The 16,758-nt window shown below is 38.9% G+C and overlaps 1 protein-coding gene across 2 annotated transcripts in view; it reads right to left on the bottom strand.

Annotated features, from left to right (window-relative positions):
* Positions 1-16,758, bottom strand: part of SMG5 (SMG5 nonsense mediated mRNA decay factor) — a 200,383-nt gene that overhangs the window by 159,674 nt on the left and 23,951 nt on the right. For both annotated transcript variants that reach the window (XM_053704596.1, XM_053704602.1), the window contains exons 5-7: positions 16,063-16,152; positions 10,371-10,460; positions 9,642-9,720 (exon numbers count right to left, since the gene is read on the bottom strand). In XM_053704596.1, coding sequence (XP_053560571.1) covers positions 9,642-9,720; positions 10,371-10,460; positions 16,063-16,152 — 259 coding nt within the window. The remainder of the gene's footprint in view (positions 1-9,641; positions 9,721-10,370; positions 10,461-16,062; positions 16,153-16,758) is intronic.

Raw genomic sequence — 16,758 nt, 5'->3', positions numbered from 1 at the left:
TGCATGCAGCACTTCCAGAGACCGCCCATTAGCAGCCCCGTTGCTTTATTGGCGACGTGACATCAAACGCTGTGCTATTGTACTGCATTAGCAGTACCGCACGCTTTATCTATACTTGTCCTGGAGACGGGGGTCACGTGATGATACATGAATCGATTTGCGCCCTTCACTGTATCGACGCAGAATCGTTTCATGCCACATCGCGATGCATCGCCCATATAATTATTTTCAGCACCCCTAATGTACACACACACAAATACATATGTACACACACACACACACACAAATACATATGTACACACACACACACACACAAATACATATGTACACACACACACACACACAAATACATATGTACACACACACACACACACAAATACATATGTACACACACACACACACACAAATACATATGTACACACACACACACACACACAAATACATATGTACACACACACACACACACAAATACATATGTACACACACACACACAAATACATATGTACACACACACACACAAATACATATGTACACACACACACACAAATACATATGTACACACACACACACAAATACATATGTACACACACACAAATACATATGTACACACACACACACAAATACATATGTACACACACACACACAAATACATATGTACACACACACACACAAATACATATGTACACACACACACACAAATACATATGTACACACACACACACAAATACATATGTACACACACACACACAAATACATATGTACACACACACACACAAATACATATGTACACACACACACACACACAAATACATATGTACACACACACACACACACACACACACACACACACACACACAAATACATATGTACACACACACACAAATACATATGTACACACACACACACAAATACATATGTACACACACACACAAATACATATGTACACACACACACAAATACATATGTACACACACACACACACACAAATACATATGTACACACACACAAATACATATGTACACACACACACACACAAATACATATGTACACACACACACACAAATACATATGTACACACACACACAAATACATATGTACACACACACACAAATACATATGTACACACACACACACACACACAAATACATATGTACACACACACAAATACATATGTACACACACACACAAATACATATGTACACACACACACACAAATACATATACACACACACACACAAATACATATGTACACACACACACAAACACATATGTACAAATGTATCTGTATGTATCGCTAGGTTAAAGCCCTTTGGCTGCCTTTTTTTTTTTCTAACACCTGAGATCTCGTATCTCAGTCTTTATAACTTGTGTGGAATTTTTTTGAATCATTTTTATTAGATGGTGTTATGAGTGCTTTGTAATACATTTTTTATGCGTTTTGTAAAACAGTTAACCAGAGCTCTGAGGACGCAGTAATAATACTAGTGTAAATCAGGATTGCGCTGAAGCGATCACATTTACTTTCAACTCATAATATCAGTGGTAAACCCGACAAGCACAAACACCCACGATAAACCTCTTATCACTTCCGTGCAAACATTTGTGCTCCACTCGTAATCTGCCCCTAAAAATCAACCTTTCACACACACAAACTTAAAACATATAGTTTAAGTTCCCTCATTGTGAATGATTTTTTCAAGATTCTTTATGCTGAGAACAAGGGAACAAATGACACAAAAGGAAAGTACCAAAAGATTCTACAAAGAATAATATTTATACTTGCAGACAAAGCAAGTTGTCATGTTCAGTGTGACAGCATGTGAAGCAGACTTCTGTACAATAGTTTAATATTTAGGCATCTACTTGAAATTAGTTCAGTTGATTCCCTACTGTTCACTTTCTTTCTAGTTTTTACGTATAGGAGAAGCACAAAAGTAGAACCACCACAAGGAACAGAATTGAGCAGAGACTAGAAGAATAATTAAAGTGCCATTATAATATGCAAAATTCATATTTATAATGCATTAGAGCATGTAATTGTATTACTGGCGATGCACAGTTAAATTACTGCTCAGGACCTGAAGAGATCAGCTAGTCCCAAGCAGAAACTGCCACTGATCCAATTAGCAGCTCTAATTACATAGCCAAGTTGTATGACTAGCTCTGCTGATTGGGTCTGCGGCAGTTCCTGCACATGACCAGCAGTGCTTTGCTGGTCTGGTACTTTAAAGGGAGATGATACCCAAAAAATGTCTTTCATGATTCAGATAGAGAATGTGATTTTAAACTACTTTCCCAATTTAATTCTATTATCAAATGCGATCCATTCTCTTGCTATCCATAGCTGAAAAGCATACCCAGGTAGGCTCAGGAGCAGTTATGCACTATTGGGAGCTAGCTAAAAATAGCAGGTGAAACAATCACAACAGGCATTTATGTGCAGCCACCAATTCGCAACTAGCTCCCAGTAGTGCATTGGTGCTTCTTGAGCCTACCTAGGCATGCTTTCCAACTAAGGATAGCAAGTTATTGAAGAAAATTAAATAAAAGCAAATTGGAAAGCGGATTAAAATTAAATGCTCTGAATCACAAAAGATAGATTTTGGTTTTCATGTCCGTTTAAATTTAACAATGAACAGGAAAATAATTTTTTTCTCTCTTTCAAGGCAAAGAGTCCACAAAAAATTCTAATTACTAGTGGGAATATAGAAGTGACTGAGGTTTGTACAAAAAAACGGCCGTCTGAATTTAAACAAGGGTGGGTCGTAAGAAAACTTTTTTTTTTTCCTATGGCAGAGAGAGTCCACGAAACATTCTAATTACTAGTGGCAACCAATACCTAAGCTAGAGGATACAGAATGAATAGGGAGGGAGAACATGACAGGCAGACCTAAACAGAAGGCACCACCGCTTGAAGAACCTATCTCCCAAAAGTAGCCTCAGCTGAGGCAGAAGTATCAAATTTGTAGAATTTGGAAAAAGTATGTAAAGAGGACCAAGTAGCCGCCTTACAGATTTGCTCCACAGAAGCTTCATTTTTGAAAGCCCATGAAGATGAAACAGCTCTAGTGGAATGAGCCGTAATTCTCTCAGGAGGCTGCTGTCCCATAAGCTAACCGGTTAACACTTCTCAACCAGAAAGAAAGAGAGGTAGAAGTGGCCTTCGGAACCCTACGCTTACCAGAGAAAACAACAAACAGGGCAGAAGTCTGCCGAAAATCTTTAGTTGCTTGATGGTAAAATTTAAGAACACACACAACATCCAAGTTATGCAAAATATATTCCTTCTGGGAAGAAGGGTAAGGACAGAAAGGAGGAACAACAATTTCCTAATTAATATTGCGATCCCACACTACCTTAGGGAGAAACCCCATCTTAGTACGAAGGACCAGCTTATCAGCATCAAAAAAAAGGTAAGAGGAATCACACTGCAGAGCCGAAAGTTTGGAAACTCTGCGAGCAGAAGAAATAGCAAGAAGAAACAAAGCCTTCCAAGATAGTAATACTAACAGAATGCCTTGGCTTAACGGAGCCTGCTGCAAAACTCTAAGAACAAGGTTAAGACTCCAAGGAGAAGTAACAGATTTAAACACAGGACTGATTCTGACCAAGGCCTGAACAAAAGACTGAACATCTGGCAGAAACCAGATTTGGATGAAGAAAGGGACCCTGAAGTAGAAGGTCCTTCCTGAAAGTTAACCTCCATGGCGGAAAAGATGACATTGTCACCAGATCCTGCGAGGCCATGCAGGAGCTATTATAATCACAGAAGCTCTCTCCTGTTTGATGCAAGCAATTACTCTTGGAAGCAACACAAACTGAGGAGACAGGTATGCTAGGTTGAAACTCCAAGGAACCGCTAGAGCATCTACCAGAACGGCTTGAGGATCTCTTGACCTTGAACCATACTTTGGAAGCTTGAGAGTTATTGTGAAAACCTCTGGGTGGAGAGCCCACTCTCCAGGATGAAAAGTCTGCCTGCTTAGAAAATCCGCCTCCCAGTTGTCCACCCCTGGTATGTGGATGGCCGAGAGATGGCAATCGTGAGACTCAGCCCACTGGAGAATGTGAGACTCCTATTGCCAAGGAACTCAGAGTTCCTCCCTGGTGATTTATGTAGGCCACCTAGGTGATGTTGTCTAACTGAAAACTGATAAACTGGACCAAAGCTAGTTGAGGCCAAGCTATTAAAGCATAGAAAATTGCTCTCAACTCCAAGATGTTTATTGGAAGAGACGACTCCTCTGAAATCCACAGACCCTGTCTCTTTAAGAAACCCCAAACTGCTCCCCAGCCTAACAGGCTGGCTTCGGTGGTCACAATCACCCAGGAAGGCCTCAGGAAGCATGTGCCCGAAGACAGATGGTCCTGTGAAACCCACCATGAGAGTGAGACTTTTGTTGGGGAATCCAAATGTATCTTCTGCGAGAGATCTGAGTGGTCCCCGTTCCATTGACTGAGCATGCATAGCTGCAGAGGTCTCAGATGAAACCAAGCAAAAGGAATAATGCCCATGGAGGCAACCATCAGTCCAATCAACTCCGTGCATAGAGCCACAGATGGACGAATAGCAGACTGGAGAGACAGGAAAGGAACATGAAGCTTGGATTTTCTGACATCTGTCAGAAAAATCTTCATGGACAGCGAATCTATGATAGTTCCCAAGAAACAAACCCTGGTATCTGGAACAAGGGAACTCTTTACCAGATTCACTTTCCACCTGTGGGAACGTAGAATAGACATCTCGGTATGAGATCTTGCTAGATGAAAAGTTGGCGCTTGAACTAGAATGTCATCTAGATAAGGCACCACAGCAATACCCTGGGACCTCACCACTGCCAGAAGAGCCCCAAAAACATTTGTAAAAATCCTGGGAGCTGTAGCAAGGCCAAAAGAAAGGGCAACAAACTGGAAATGTTTGTCCAAGAAGGCAAACCTTAGATACTGGTAATGATCCCTGTGAATAGGAACATGAAGATACGAGTCCATCGGATTTATGGTCATCATGAACTGACCCTTTTGGACCAAAGAAAGAATAGAACTGATGGTCTCCATCTTGAAGGACGGAACCCTGAGGAATTAATTGAGACACTAAGTCCAGAATGGGACGAAAAGTTCCCTCCTTCTTGGGAACTTCAAATCGATTGGAATAGAATCCTAGACCCTGTTCCTCTAGAGAAACTGGAACAATCACTCCCAGGGATGATAGATCCTTTACGCAGTTTAAGAAGGCCTCTCTCTTTATCCGATTTGCAGATAACCTTGACAGGTGGAACCTGCCCCTGGGAGGACAAGATTTGAATCCTATTCTGTAACCGTGGGATAATATATCTATGGCCCAAGGACCTGGAAATTCGCGTATCCAAACCTGCTAAAAAAAAGAAAGTCAGCCCCCCCACCTTGATCCACTACAGGTTTGGGAGCGGCCCCTTCATGTTGATTTAGAATCAACGGAAGGCTTCTTAGCTTACTTCCCCCTATTCCAAGGCTAACCGGACCTCCAAGAAGAGTTGGATTGATCAGACTTGGAAGAGGAAGACTTCTGTCCCTTAAAGTTACGAAAGGAACAAAAATTAGAATTCTGGCGACCCTTAAGTCTATTCTTTTTATCCTGAGGTAGGAAAGAACCATTTCCACCTGTAATGTCAGAAATAATTTCTGCCAGACCTGGTCCAAACAAGGTTTTACTCTTTTAAGGCAGAGATAAAAGCTTGGATTTGGATGCAACATCTGCAGACCAAGATTTTAACCAGAGAGCTCTGCGAGCTAAAACAGTAAAACCAGAAATCTTAGCACCAAACCTAAGAACTTGCATGTTGGCATCACAAATAAAGGTATTGGCTAGCTTGAGAGCCTTGATCCTGTCTTGGATCTCGTCTATAGTAGTCTCTTCTATGATAAGATTAGATAAATCATTGCACCAATAAGATGTTGCCCCCGCAATGGTAGCAATAGGTTGCCACTGTAATCCCTGATTAATGTACATCTTCAAAAAAGCCTCAAGCTTCTTATTCATGGGATCCTTGAAAGAACAACTATCTTCTTCAATAGTAATAGTAGTTCTCTTAGCCAGAGTAGAGAGAGCTTCCTCTACCTTGGGCACCGTGCGCCACGAGTCACAAATAGAGTCAGCAACAGGAAAAAAAATAAAAAAAAAATTAAGGGGGACGGGGAAAAGGGAATCCCTGGTTTATCCCATACCTGAGTAATATCTGCCATACGGTCTGGAACTGAAAATACTTCCACAGATGAGGGTACATCATAAACCCTATTAAGCTTACTAGACCTCTTTGGAATCTTCACAACAGATTCAGATTTTTCCAAAATAGTAAGAACCTCCTTCAAAATAACTCTGGTGTTCTAACTTAAATCTGAAATTAATCTCTGAATCTGCAGAATTTGTCACTACAGTATCAGAATCTGACAATTTTCCCTGAAGCCACTGAAGAATAATCATCAGATAATGGAGACAAACTGACTAACGCAGCTTTAGCGGAGTCAGTCTTACTAACATCAATATGTTTAGATTTCCTCTTTCGTTTGCCAGAAACCTTTGGAAAAGCTGATAAAGATGCAGAAATAGCAGAAGTAATCTGCACAGCGAAATCCCCAGGTAAAAAAAACACCCCCGGGAGGTTGAGAGGAATCACAAGGCTCTGCATGTGAAGCTTGAGGGGAAAGTGGAGGCGTAGCTAGGATAAAACTATCCTGAGAGACAGGAGGCTGAGGGAGGTATATCTTTAAACTTTAAAGTTTTATTTAAACAGGAAGAGCAAAACTGTACAGGAGGAACTCTCTTAGCCTCCAAACACAATAAGCATTTTTAAATGAATCAACTTCAGTATTAGTGTCCATAATTGGGTATCAGTTCACAATTAACAAAAAAAATTAAAAAAACGCCAAATTAAGTTTATTTATATGAAGCAATAAAACATAAATAAGCACTTAAAACCCTCCAGAAGTTGCTATCCCACTAGTACAGAAAACCGGACACACCCGGTAGCAAAATACACCTTCTTGTTACTGAAACAGCCCATATCTACTTGTCACTGTAGAAAGAAGAAAATGCAGCCTCCACACTCGCCGCTGCAAACCCCGATCTGAACAGAGAAGCCGGAAACCGGAAATGCCTAGGACCGAACGCAATAAATGTTAGAAGTTTAAGCAAAGACTACCTCGCCGTCTTCTAACTGCTAATAGCCACCATTACTCTTACTAAAGAGATTGACATGGACACAGCATTGTCCCAATCCTTGCTTGCAGGGAAAAGTACCCATTAAAAGGATTAAAATCTTCAGACACAATCTTTGCCATCCTACCGTGATCAAGGCAAAGACAATGACTGGGAGTTATGGGTAAGGGAACTGATACTTAAAAGGGACATTCCAGCCAATATTTAAATGCACATAGATGAATTACATCTTTGAACAGAAACATATTTGCAATATACATGTATTAGCTAAAATGCTTCTGGTAAAAGTCATCACTGTTTTAATTAGGGTTGCACCGATACCATTTTTTTAAGACCGAGTACAAGTACCGATACTTTTTTTCAAATACTCGCCGATACCAATTACCGATACTTTTTTTTTATGTCATGTGACAGTTTACCAAGCACAATACAGACTAATTATTTAAGATTCCTTCGTTATAATATGAAGGACTATAGCTCAAAAGACATCATGAAATAATAAAACAGGTTTTATTTGTCATAAAGTTCACAGAACATGTTTAGAAAATAAAAATATTACAATAAAATATATTAACAACAATAATAAATATAAAATTGCAACCAACTAAAAGTGCCATACAGTAAAAAATAGAACAGAATACTATTTAATCACGGTGAACAACACTATGGGCTAGATTACATTTGACTGGTAAGCTTTACCAATGCTCTCATTACTTGTCCTACTCCATTAAAGGCTATGGAGTTGGAAATGTGAACAGAGCATTGGTAAAGCTTACCAATCAAATGTAATCTAAAACTAGTCCTATAATTGCAGGATGAGTGTTCATTGGGATTAACTTAATTTTTCCTATGAGTACTCTTCCTGCAATTATATAAGCTAAGATGTTCCTCAGAGTACAGTATGTTTTGAACATAATTGTGCAAGATGAGAACTAGCAGTATAAAAGGCAATCTAGCAATTAGAATAATTTTTCAAAAGTTAGTGGCAAGTTCTTTTTATGGAACAGAACAGAAGCATCTCTGCATGTTCAGCTATAAGTCTGTTTTTGCTATCAGTAAGGAGGTTCAACTTTCCACACTACTGCAAGGGGCAGAAAGATATTTTTGGGCCATTTTAGCTAGAGCGGGAAATCACAGTTTATTAACTGTCCAGTACTTCAGGGGTTCGTATGAACGCAGTACAGTGATCTCTCCTACAATAATACAAATAAGAGCAATTTGTATTGGCAGAACAGTAGTAAACAATTTTTAGTTTAGTCTCCACTCCAGCTTTAAATGAAATGGGAACATGCAGTTTGAAAAAAAAAACACCACAAGATAGCATATGGGTAGTAAGTGGAGGTATCGGTTTAAGTATCGGTGCATTTGCACAAGTACAAGTACTCATGCAAGTACTTGGTATCGGTGCAACCCTAGTTTTAATGTTAACATTTTTCTCTGCATGTGCATGATAGCTAGTTATTCGCAGTGCAGCAGCATTTTAAATACTGTAGCTGCTCAGAGTGCCAGAGGGGCTTGTATCAAGTCAGCAATTAACAAAATGAGCAATTACCAGATGGTACAAGCACTTTAGGCTCTCTGAGCAAGTGCTGTGTTTAAAATGCTGGTGCACTGTGCATATTTAAATACACTTCTGAAACAGCTATAGATTTTATTAGGAGCATTTTTGCTAACACATGTATATTACAAAAATGCTTCTATTCAAAACTGAAATGCATTCATATGGATTTCAATTTTGACTGGAATGTCCTTTTAACAGCTTTGCTGGGGTGCTCTTTGCCACCTCCTGCTGGCCAGGAGTGAATATCCCACTAGTAATTAGAATGTTTTGTGAACTCTCTATGCCATAGGAAAGAAAGGTTAACCAAAACCTGAGAGACTCAAAAATCCATGCAACATGTAAGTCCTATGGAGGCACTAAAGACAGCTCATGGTTTTGAAAAAAACTGAACAAGCGACTTATGGCCCACAGGGACTGCAGAGATTGCTGAGATGTCCGGCAGCGCATGACAACTAGCAGTGAATAACGTAGTCACAAAGCAATGGTACCAGTATAATTTGTGTACACCTGTTTAGAAAAAAGTACCCTATCTAGGTGCTCACATCTGTACACTCAAAGTACAACAGTTGGATCAAGTCTTACAGAGAAGCCTCAAATAGTGAAGGTAAAATCTTAATTCGCTTTCTGCCTTTTCAAGGGTTTCAAGAACATATTGAATTACAGTATATGTTTTATCCCAAACAAATGATAGGAAAATGTGTATTTTGGGATCAAAGAAAAAGATCCATTGCAAGACAGAAAAAAGGCGTAACTGAAACATGAAGCAACAATGCTAAAAAGAAAAAAAGTTTCAGAAACATTACAGTAGTGTTAATTCCATGCAGAATCTAAAATGCATACATTTATAAAGCAGATTTACAGGATACAAATGCAGTTTGTAAAACCTACCAGCGCAGATAGCAGTAGGTGGCCTCCACATGATAGTACTTGCTTCCAGCCAGTGTACCCAACTGATTAAATGGCATTCCTGTAGTAAAGCAGAGTGTGAACGAGCACTGTGGTCAGCCATGCAGGAAGAAAGTTAAATAACCTTCTATTTGTTCTTGTACAAGAGGAGTATCTTAGAGCAGATAATGAGCAAAGGCACATGAAGATGGGATAACCAGGGTATAAACCATTAATAACTTACACATATGCTATGGGGACAAAATAAAACATCGCAAAAATGGATATTGAACTCAAAAAATGTTTTATCATGAATATTTAAAGAGACAGTTAAACTTGTTACTATTTTTTGCATGAAAAGGGATTAGTTAAAGTTGTTTAAACTAATTTTGGAATTAGAAGAAATGTCTGGGTAAAAGTGATACTTAAGTATCTATTGCTCATTGGCTCATAATGACAGCTCAGCTGGGGACTGAATTGACCTCCACAAGCATAAAAAAATTTTCCCCAGCACAAACAAATCCAATGTTAAATTTCAAACAAAATGTGCCTATAAATATAATATAAAAACAAAATCACTTTTTCCTATGTGCTCTGTATGTATTGAGCTGTAACTGACTGTTGGTGTTGCCAAAATGTCAAATATACTTTTAACCTTTTTATAACAGAAATGCAAGGAAATCTCCTGTTTTGTCTTATTCTGCAATGTAATTAACAACATGTAATAATTACCAATTTGGGGAACGACTGTAAGAGCTTGATAGTAAAACCTTTCAGCCAGTTTCTCAGTGTCCACAAGAGCCAACTCATTCTGGTACCTAGCTGTATATGAAGAAAAAAAAAAATTTTTGCCATATTACACATATAAACATTACACAGCCTGACTGTTTTGTGCACTGTAAAGCTTGAATTCATATGTCTGATGTATAAGTGAGAGAGATATTCTACTACCTATAAGATTCAATAGAAGATATGGGGGGGGGTTAAGTATGTTATTTTACGTCATCCTGCTGCATCAGCTTAATTTTATAAGCGTTTATGGAGACTATAATATCTATTAAACAATAATGCTGGTAAACAGGACTGCTTTCACTAAAGAGTAAATGTTTAATTATTAAAAAGTCTAACATTATTGCAATGTTAATGTATTATTTATGTTTTCTGCTTTGGGCTGTAAAATAAATTTAAAAAAAGTGTGCTTGTTGCACTGTCTCCCCTCACCTTGTCTCTCTAGTCATTTGCTCTTGAGGTTGATTATGATTTTGCATCAACAATCATGATAGGAAAAGCATTGCTTGCCAAAGCAGTGGACATACTAGTTAATTTAGGTCACCTAAGTACCAGAGAATTTTTAGCATTTTTGCTTTCACTCTGTTTAAAGGGACAGTATACACTCATTTTCATATAACTGCATGTAATAGACACTACTATAAAGAATAAGATGCACAGATACTGATATAAAAATCCAGTATAAAATGGTTTAAAAACGTATTTAGAAGCTTTCAGTTTAGCTCTGTTGAAAAGGCAGCTGGAAAGCCCACTGCAAGTGGGAAATAGCAGAGACTCCCCCCTCCCCCTTCATTTGCATATGAAAAGACCCTTTACACAAACAGGAGCAAGCTGGAGAAGGTAGCTGACGGTATTCAAATAAAACTTTGGGGCTTGGTTAGGAGTCTGAAAATCAGAGCAATGTTATTTAAAAATCAGCAAAATTATACATTTTTAAAAAAAACAAACTTTATGGGCTTTATAAATAGATCATCTACAAAACATTTATGCAAAGACAAAATGAGTGTATAATGTCCCTTTAAGCAAAAATACAGCCTATTTTTTATTTTATTTAAATTTACCTATGAAAGCTATATATATTTTTAAAGTGGGTCTGATGAAGGGGTGAATTCCCTGAAACGTCACTAGTATGCAATAATGAAGGATTATCACCTTTGATCAAATCCAGATAGTGCAGTATTTTCCTTGCTACATACATATAAAATTAACTTGTAAAAGCTCCTCTGGGGTCCCCTTTGTTCAGAAACAGCAGACGCATGGCTTCACACTTCTGAAACTCCCAGCAACAAAGGGGCTCATTATCTAGCTTGTAAGGTTAAATGTTTGCTGTAGTGTAGAGGAGATTACCCTCCTACCTCCCACCCCAGATCACTACTTGATTCCTCCCAAACAGCTCCCCCCACACCCATCACCATCATCTTAGGTATTAGCAAACCGTCTCTGCCAGTATGCAGTTTTGTTTTTTGTTTTAAATATATTTATTGCTTCATTTCTGTTGTATAGAAATCTATCCTTACTCTCTTACCTCCAGGATCCCCCTAAACAATTCTATTACCCTCCCTCTGTCCCCTGCCATGTTTGTTATTGGCACTGAGTCTAATAATAAATAATGATTTTTTTAATTTTATATTATCAATTTTATTTCTCTATAGTGTAGGGATCCCCCTCCCCACCCACCTCCTATTAGTGACATGGCTTAATAAGGGAGCACAATAATAGGGGTGTTCCAGCTACTTGCTTATGGATTTAAATTTGGGAGCTCAGTCCAATGCGAGACCCATAATCGCTGGGAATTATCATTCACAAAGAAAAGTGAAACTTCACAGCAGTTGAATGATACAGGGACATATGAATATCATGTTATGTGAACAGTATTTCCCTATGGGACTTCAGCCATAACTACCCATAGGAGTCCAGGGGAATCCTACTTAGACTCCCCCTGTGGGACACAGGTATTTCCTACAAATATACTCTGTGGTACCCGTTCCTGCACTGGATGGGCTCTCTACTGGATACTGCAGCAGCTGCCTTGAAAAGGGTTTGATAAGCTGGTGAAGGGGTGCTACTTACGGTAAATGACTTACCACAGCGCACACACACAGCCCAGAGGCTATTTATAGGTACTCTGACACAGATACAGCATAGCCAGTAAGACTGAGCCCATTACCAGCACGCTGGCAGCTCTGGAAAGTCTTTGACCTTTGGGGCATCCTTTTGTCAGTCATGGGCTATTAGGGCGACAGACACCAATGGGGGTAGTCTGGTCTCCTCTAGAGGCGGGGTTACCAATCAACATTATCTTAAACATTTCCAGTTGTACAAGATCGTGTTGGTAACCTACATAAATCAAGGGGGTACCCCCAGTTCGCTGGCCATGAAGGAAGAGTCTCAGATTCTGTTTTGGACATTGAGGAATTATTGCTCCCTACCGGAAATTTAGGGGAGGGGGATTACCTCAGATGTTAATCGGTCCATCCAGGAGAGTGGTCTCTCCATCAGGACATTTTAGATTGCTTAGTGCTTAAGTTGGGTTATACAGACATAGGTCTGATGGCCTCTCACTTAAGTCACAATCTTCCAAGGTATTGTGTGAGATCAAGAGATCCAAAAATTCACATGATAGATGCCTTGGTATGTCCATGGGAATGTCATCTAGCATACCTGTTTCCTCCATTTGTTTTTTTTCCCTAGAGTCATGCTTGGTTCAAACAGGTGTCAGATTCAGTAATATAGTTTGCTCCAGCCTGGCCCCGCAGAACATGGTACAGGTATACCCCGCTCATACAGCGGGTTAGGGACCGGAGCCCCACTGTAAAGATTAGATTAGATTTCTTTTCAGTGTTTAAAATCTTAAAAACATGTTTGAACTAACATATATTAGGGGTGCATTAGTGCTACGTTTAGTTTAACACTAGCACAGCAAATATTCAATTAGTATTCAATAAATACTGTACCTGTAAAATAGTGACAATTACTTTAGTAAAATTTGCCAGACTATAGCACTGAGACACAGATTGCACTGCAATGCAGTTAACAGAGTGAACTAAGCATAGCAAAATGGTGCCAGTCACTTTTCTCGCAATCTCACAATGATTTACAGCACTGTTTCAAAATCCTTGGAGGTTGAACTTCAGCTCTACAAAGCGCTGTATTAGCGAATCGCTGTAAAGTGAAGCGCTGTAAAGTGAGGTATACCTGTATGCAGATCTAGTGCAGATGTCATCTCCTCCATGGCTCCTTCCTGTTGTCTCAAGGACCTTTTTCCCCCCATCAGGATCTCTCAAGTCTTCATTACATTTGCAAGGCATTTTGAGTGGTGCTCTTCAAGAGGGTTTTCTTGGTATTGCTTAAGGATTCCCTGAATTATTCAGATGGCCTTGACAAGGGTTTGTCTGCTAGCTTCCTAAATGGCCAAATACATGCTTTATCTCTTCTTTTTCATAGGATGTTAGCTAAACATCCTGATGTTAAGACTTTTGTCCAGGCATTGTTTAGCATTAGGCCACTTGTGAGACCTATTTCTCCAACCTGGAATTTGAATCTAGTGTATTACAAGGCTCTCCTTTTGAACCAATGCATTCCCTTGATATAAAGCTTTTATATTGGTAAGTACTTTTCCTATAAGCAATCTCCTCAGCTAGGAGAATTTGTGAGTTGTCAACCTTGTACTGTGATTCTCAATTTTTCACAAGGATAAGGCTGTACTTCGTACTAAATATGATTTTCTTTCTAAGATTGTTTCAGCAGTAAACATCAATCAGGAAATTGTTGTTCCTTCATTGTGTCAAGATCCTGCTAGCCCTAAGGAGGAGCTATTACATAATCTTGATGTAGTCAGGGCTTTCCATCTTTAAGCTACTAAATAATTCAATCTTCTAATATGGTTGTTCACTACTCCGGGACTGGTAAGAGGGGCAAAAGACAACTAAAGGTAGCATGAGCCACTTGGATCAAAAAGAGTTTCACAAGGTTCACTTGGTGGCGGGAAAGTCCCCGAAGTGTATCATAGCTCATTCTACAAGGGCAGTTGCAACTTTGGAGCACATTTGCAATGCTGCAATATGATCTTCTCTGCATACTTTTTTCCAAATGTTAATCGCTGACGTTTTTTGTCCCATCCTTTCTGTAACACAGACCATCTGCTTAGGTGTTAATCCCATATGTTATGGAGGACTGCTGATGGTCCACAGGCCACGCCCATTTACATTTTTGGGTGGGTAGTCAGTTCTAATGACACCTCTACAGACCCTGCTTTGTCTTTCCTTCCTATATATTTCCTATTCTCTGCTAATTAAGCTATACATTAAACAGAGACGGGAGGGATTTTAAGCTCTGATATGGGCTCTTGACCTGCTCCTAGTTGCGGGAAATATATCCCATATGTTATGGAGGACTCAACCATCATAATTCCGAAAGAAAATAAGCATAAATTTAGTTTTTTTTCCACAGTTTGTAAAAATGCTTTTCTTTTTTTTTTATATTATTATTATTATTAACCGTGTATGCTTTAAAAGGGATATTAAAAGATTATTAAACCCAATTTTTTTCTTTAATGATTCAGATAGCAAATTTGAAACAACTTTTTGGTTTACTTATATTATCAATTTTTCCATGTTCTCTTGGTATCTTGATGAAAGGCAGGGATGCAAGCTTAGGAGCCTGCCCATTTCTGGAGCACTATATGGCAGTAGTTTTCTATTTGCAAGACTACTAGATTACAGCACTATTTCCAGTCATGTAGTGCCCCAGACACCTACCTCTCTCTTCAACAAAAAATATGATGGGTAATAGAAGTAAATTGGAAACCTTTTAACAATTCTATGCTCTGTCAATCAAAAAATATGTTTTGGGGGTTTCATATCCCTATAAACTTCTGGGTAAAACTATAACAACAACATGGTTATTACTCGCCATGCTATTCTTTTCCTCCTGTATATACAGCTCTTGTTTAAGGCTGTTTTTTAACCCCATTACAGAAGCCAGTAGGTAAAGCTCTGCAAGTTTATACTGGAAGCCGCCATGCTGGAGCAAAAGTATTGCTGCATAATGTGGCAGAAGACGTGTGCTTTTAAAGATAAGTGGCGTTAGGGGACATATGGCAGCTGTACACATTTTTTTGTTACATATTTTAAGAATTACATCAAAAACATAAAAAAAAGCCCTCAGTAATAAAGAGCAGTGCAACCACTACAAAAAATATACACTTCCACTCTGTATTGTGCACACTAAACTGAAGTTGCACGATACAGATTGTGAACAACAATATCATTGATTCGTGAAATCACACTGCTTCTGTCACACGAATACTTCAACTCCAAGATGGCGCACTCAGTGTGAAAATGCAGAACCTCACTAACCAGACTTGTAAAGAGTTAAAATAAGAGAATGACTTTGAAGAGCGCTGCAGTATTTGGAGCTAATGCTTTGTGGGTCTTGTGCATATAAAGTTACATGTGCATTTTAAAAACATCTAATTATTTCTTTAAGATAAAAATATTTACAATCTAAAATAGTACCAGCTTGGTTAACAAATACTGTAGAAGTTTATAGTCAAAAGTTCCCAGTTTTAGCAAATCTATATAATGCCAGTGAATGGCAAATTATACACCCCCAAAGATGAAGAAATCAATCTTACCCAAGTCTCCCAGATAGACCAGACATCTGTGACACGCCAACTGTGCCCAGTCCATCTCTTTAGCAGAGGCTGACACTGGCTTCTTGCAGCCTGCGGAAGGAATGAAAAAAAACTAGAACATCAAAACGTGCAACATACCATTCAATCCCTTCAGAAAACACTAATTCACTCCAATATGACCAATAAACCACATTTTAAAAAGGATTTATATGGATGTAAAACCCAGATGGTGCTAAACTTATTATTATTATTGGTTATTTGTAGGGCGCCAACAGATTCCGCAGCGCTAACTGACAATAACAAAATGTTATGCTTACCTGATAAATTATTTTCTTTCCTGGCATGGAGAGTCCACAAATCCATTCTAATAACTAGTGGGAATTCGACTCCTGGGCACCATAGAGAAAACCAAGGGGGTAGAGGTGCCTGAAGTTTCTAAAATCAAAATAAGCGGTCGTCAAAGTAAACCAGGGTGTGTCATGGACTCTCCATGCCAGGAAAGAAAATAATTTATCAGGCAAGCATACATTTTGTTTTCTTTCCAATGGCATGGAGAGTCCCCGAATCCATTCTAATTACTAGTGGGAACCAATACCCAAGCTAGAGTACACAGAATGGAAGGAAAGGAGAAACAAAAAAGGCGGACCTAAACTGAGGGCACCACCCCTTGAAAAACATTGCTCCCAAAGGAAACCT

This window comes from Bombina bombina, chromosome 1 (genome assembly GCF_027579735.1).
Source record: "Bombina bombina isolate aBomBom1 chromosome 1, aBomBom1.pri, whole genome shotgun sequence".
NCBI classification, from domain to species: Eukaryota; Metazoa; Chordata; class Amphibia; order Anura; family Bombinatoridae; genus Bombina; species Bombina bombina.
Note: the sequence above shows the minus strand (reverse complement) of the source record. Positions and strands in the feature narration are given on the sequence as shown.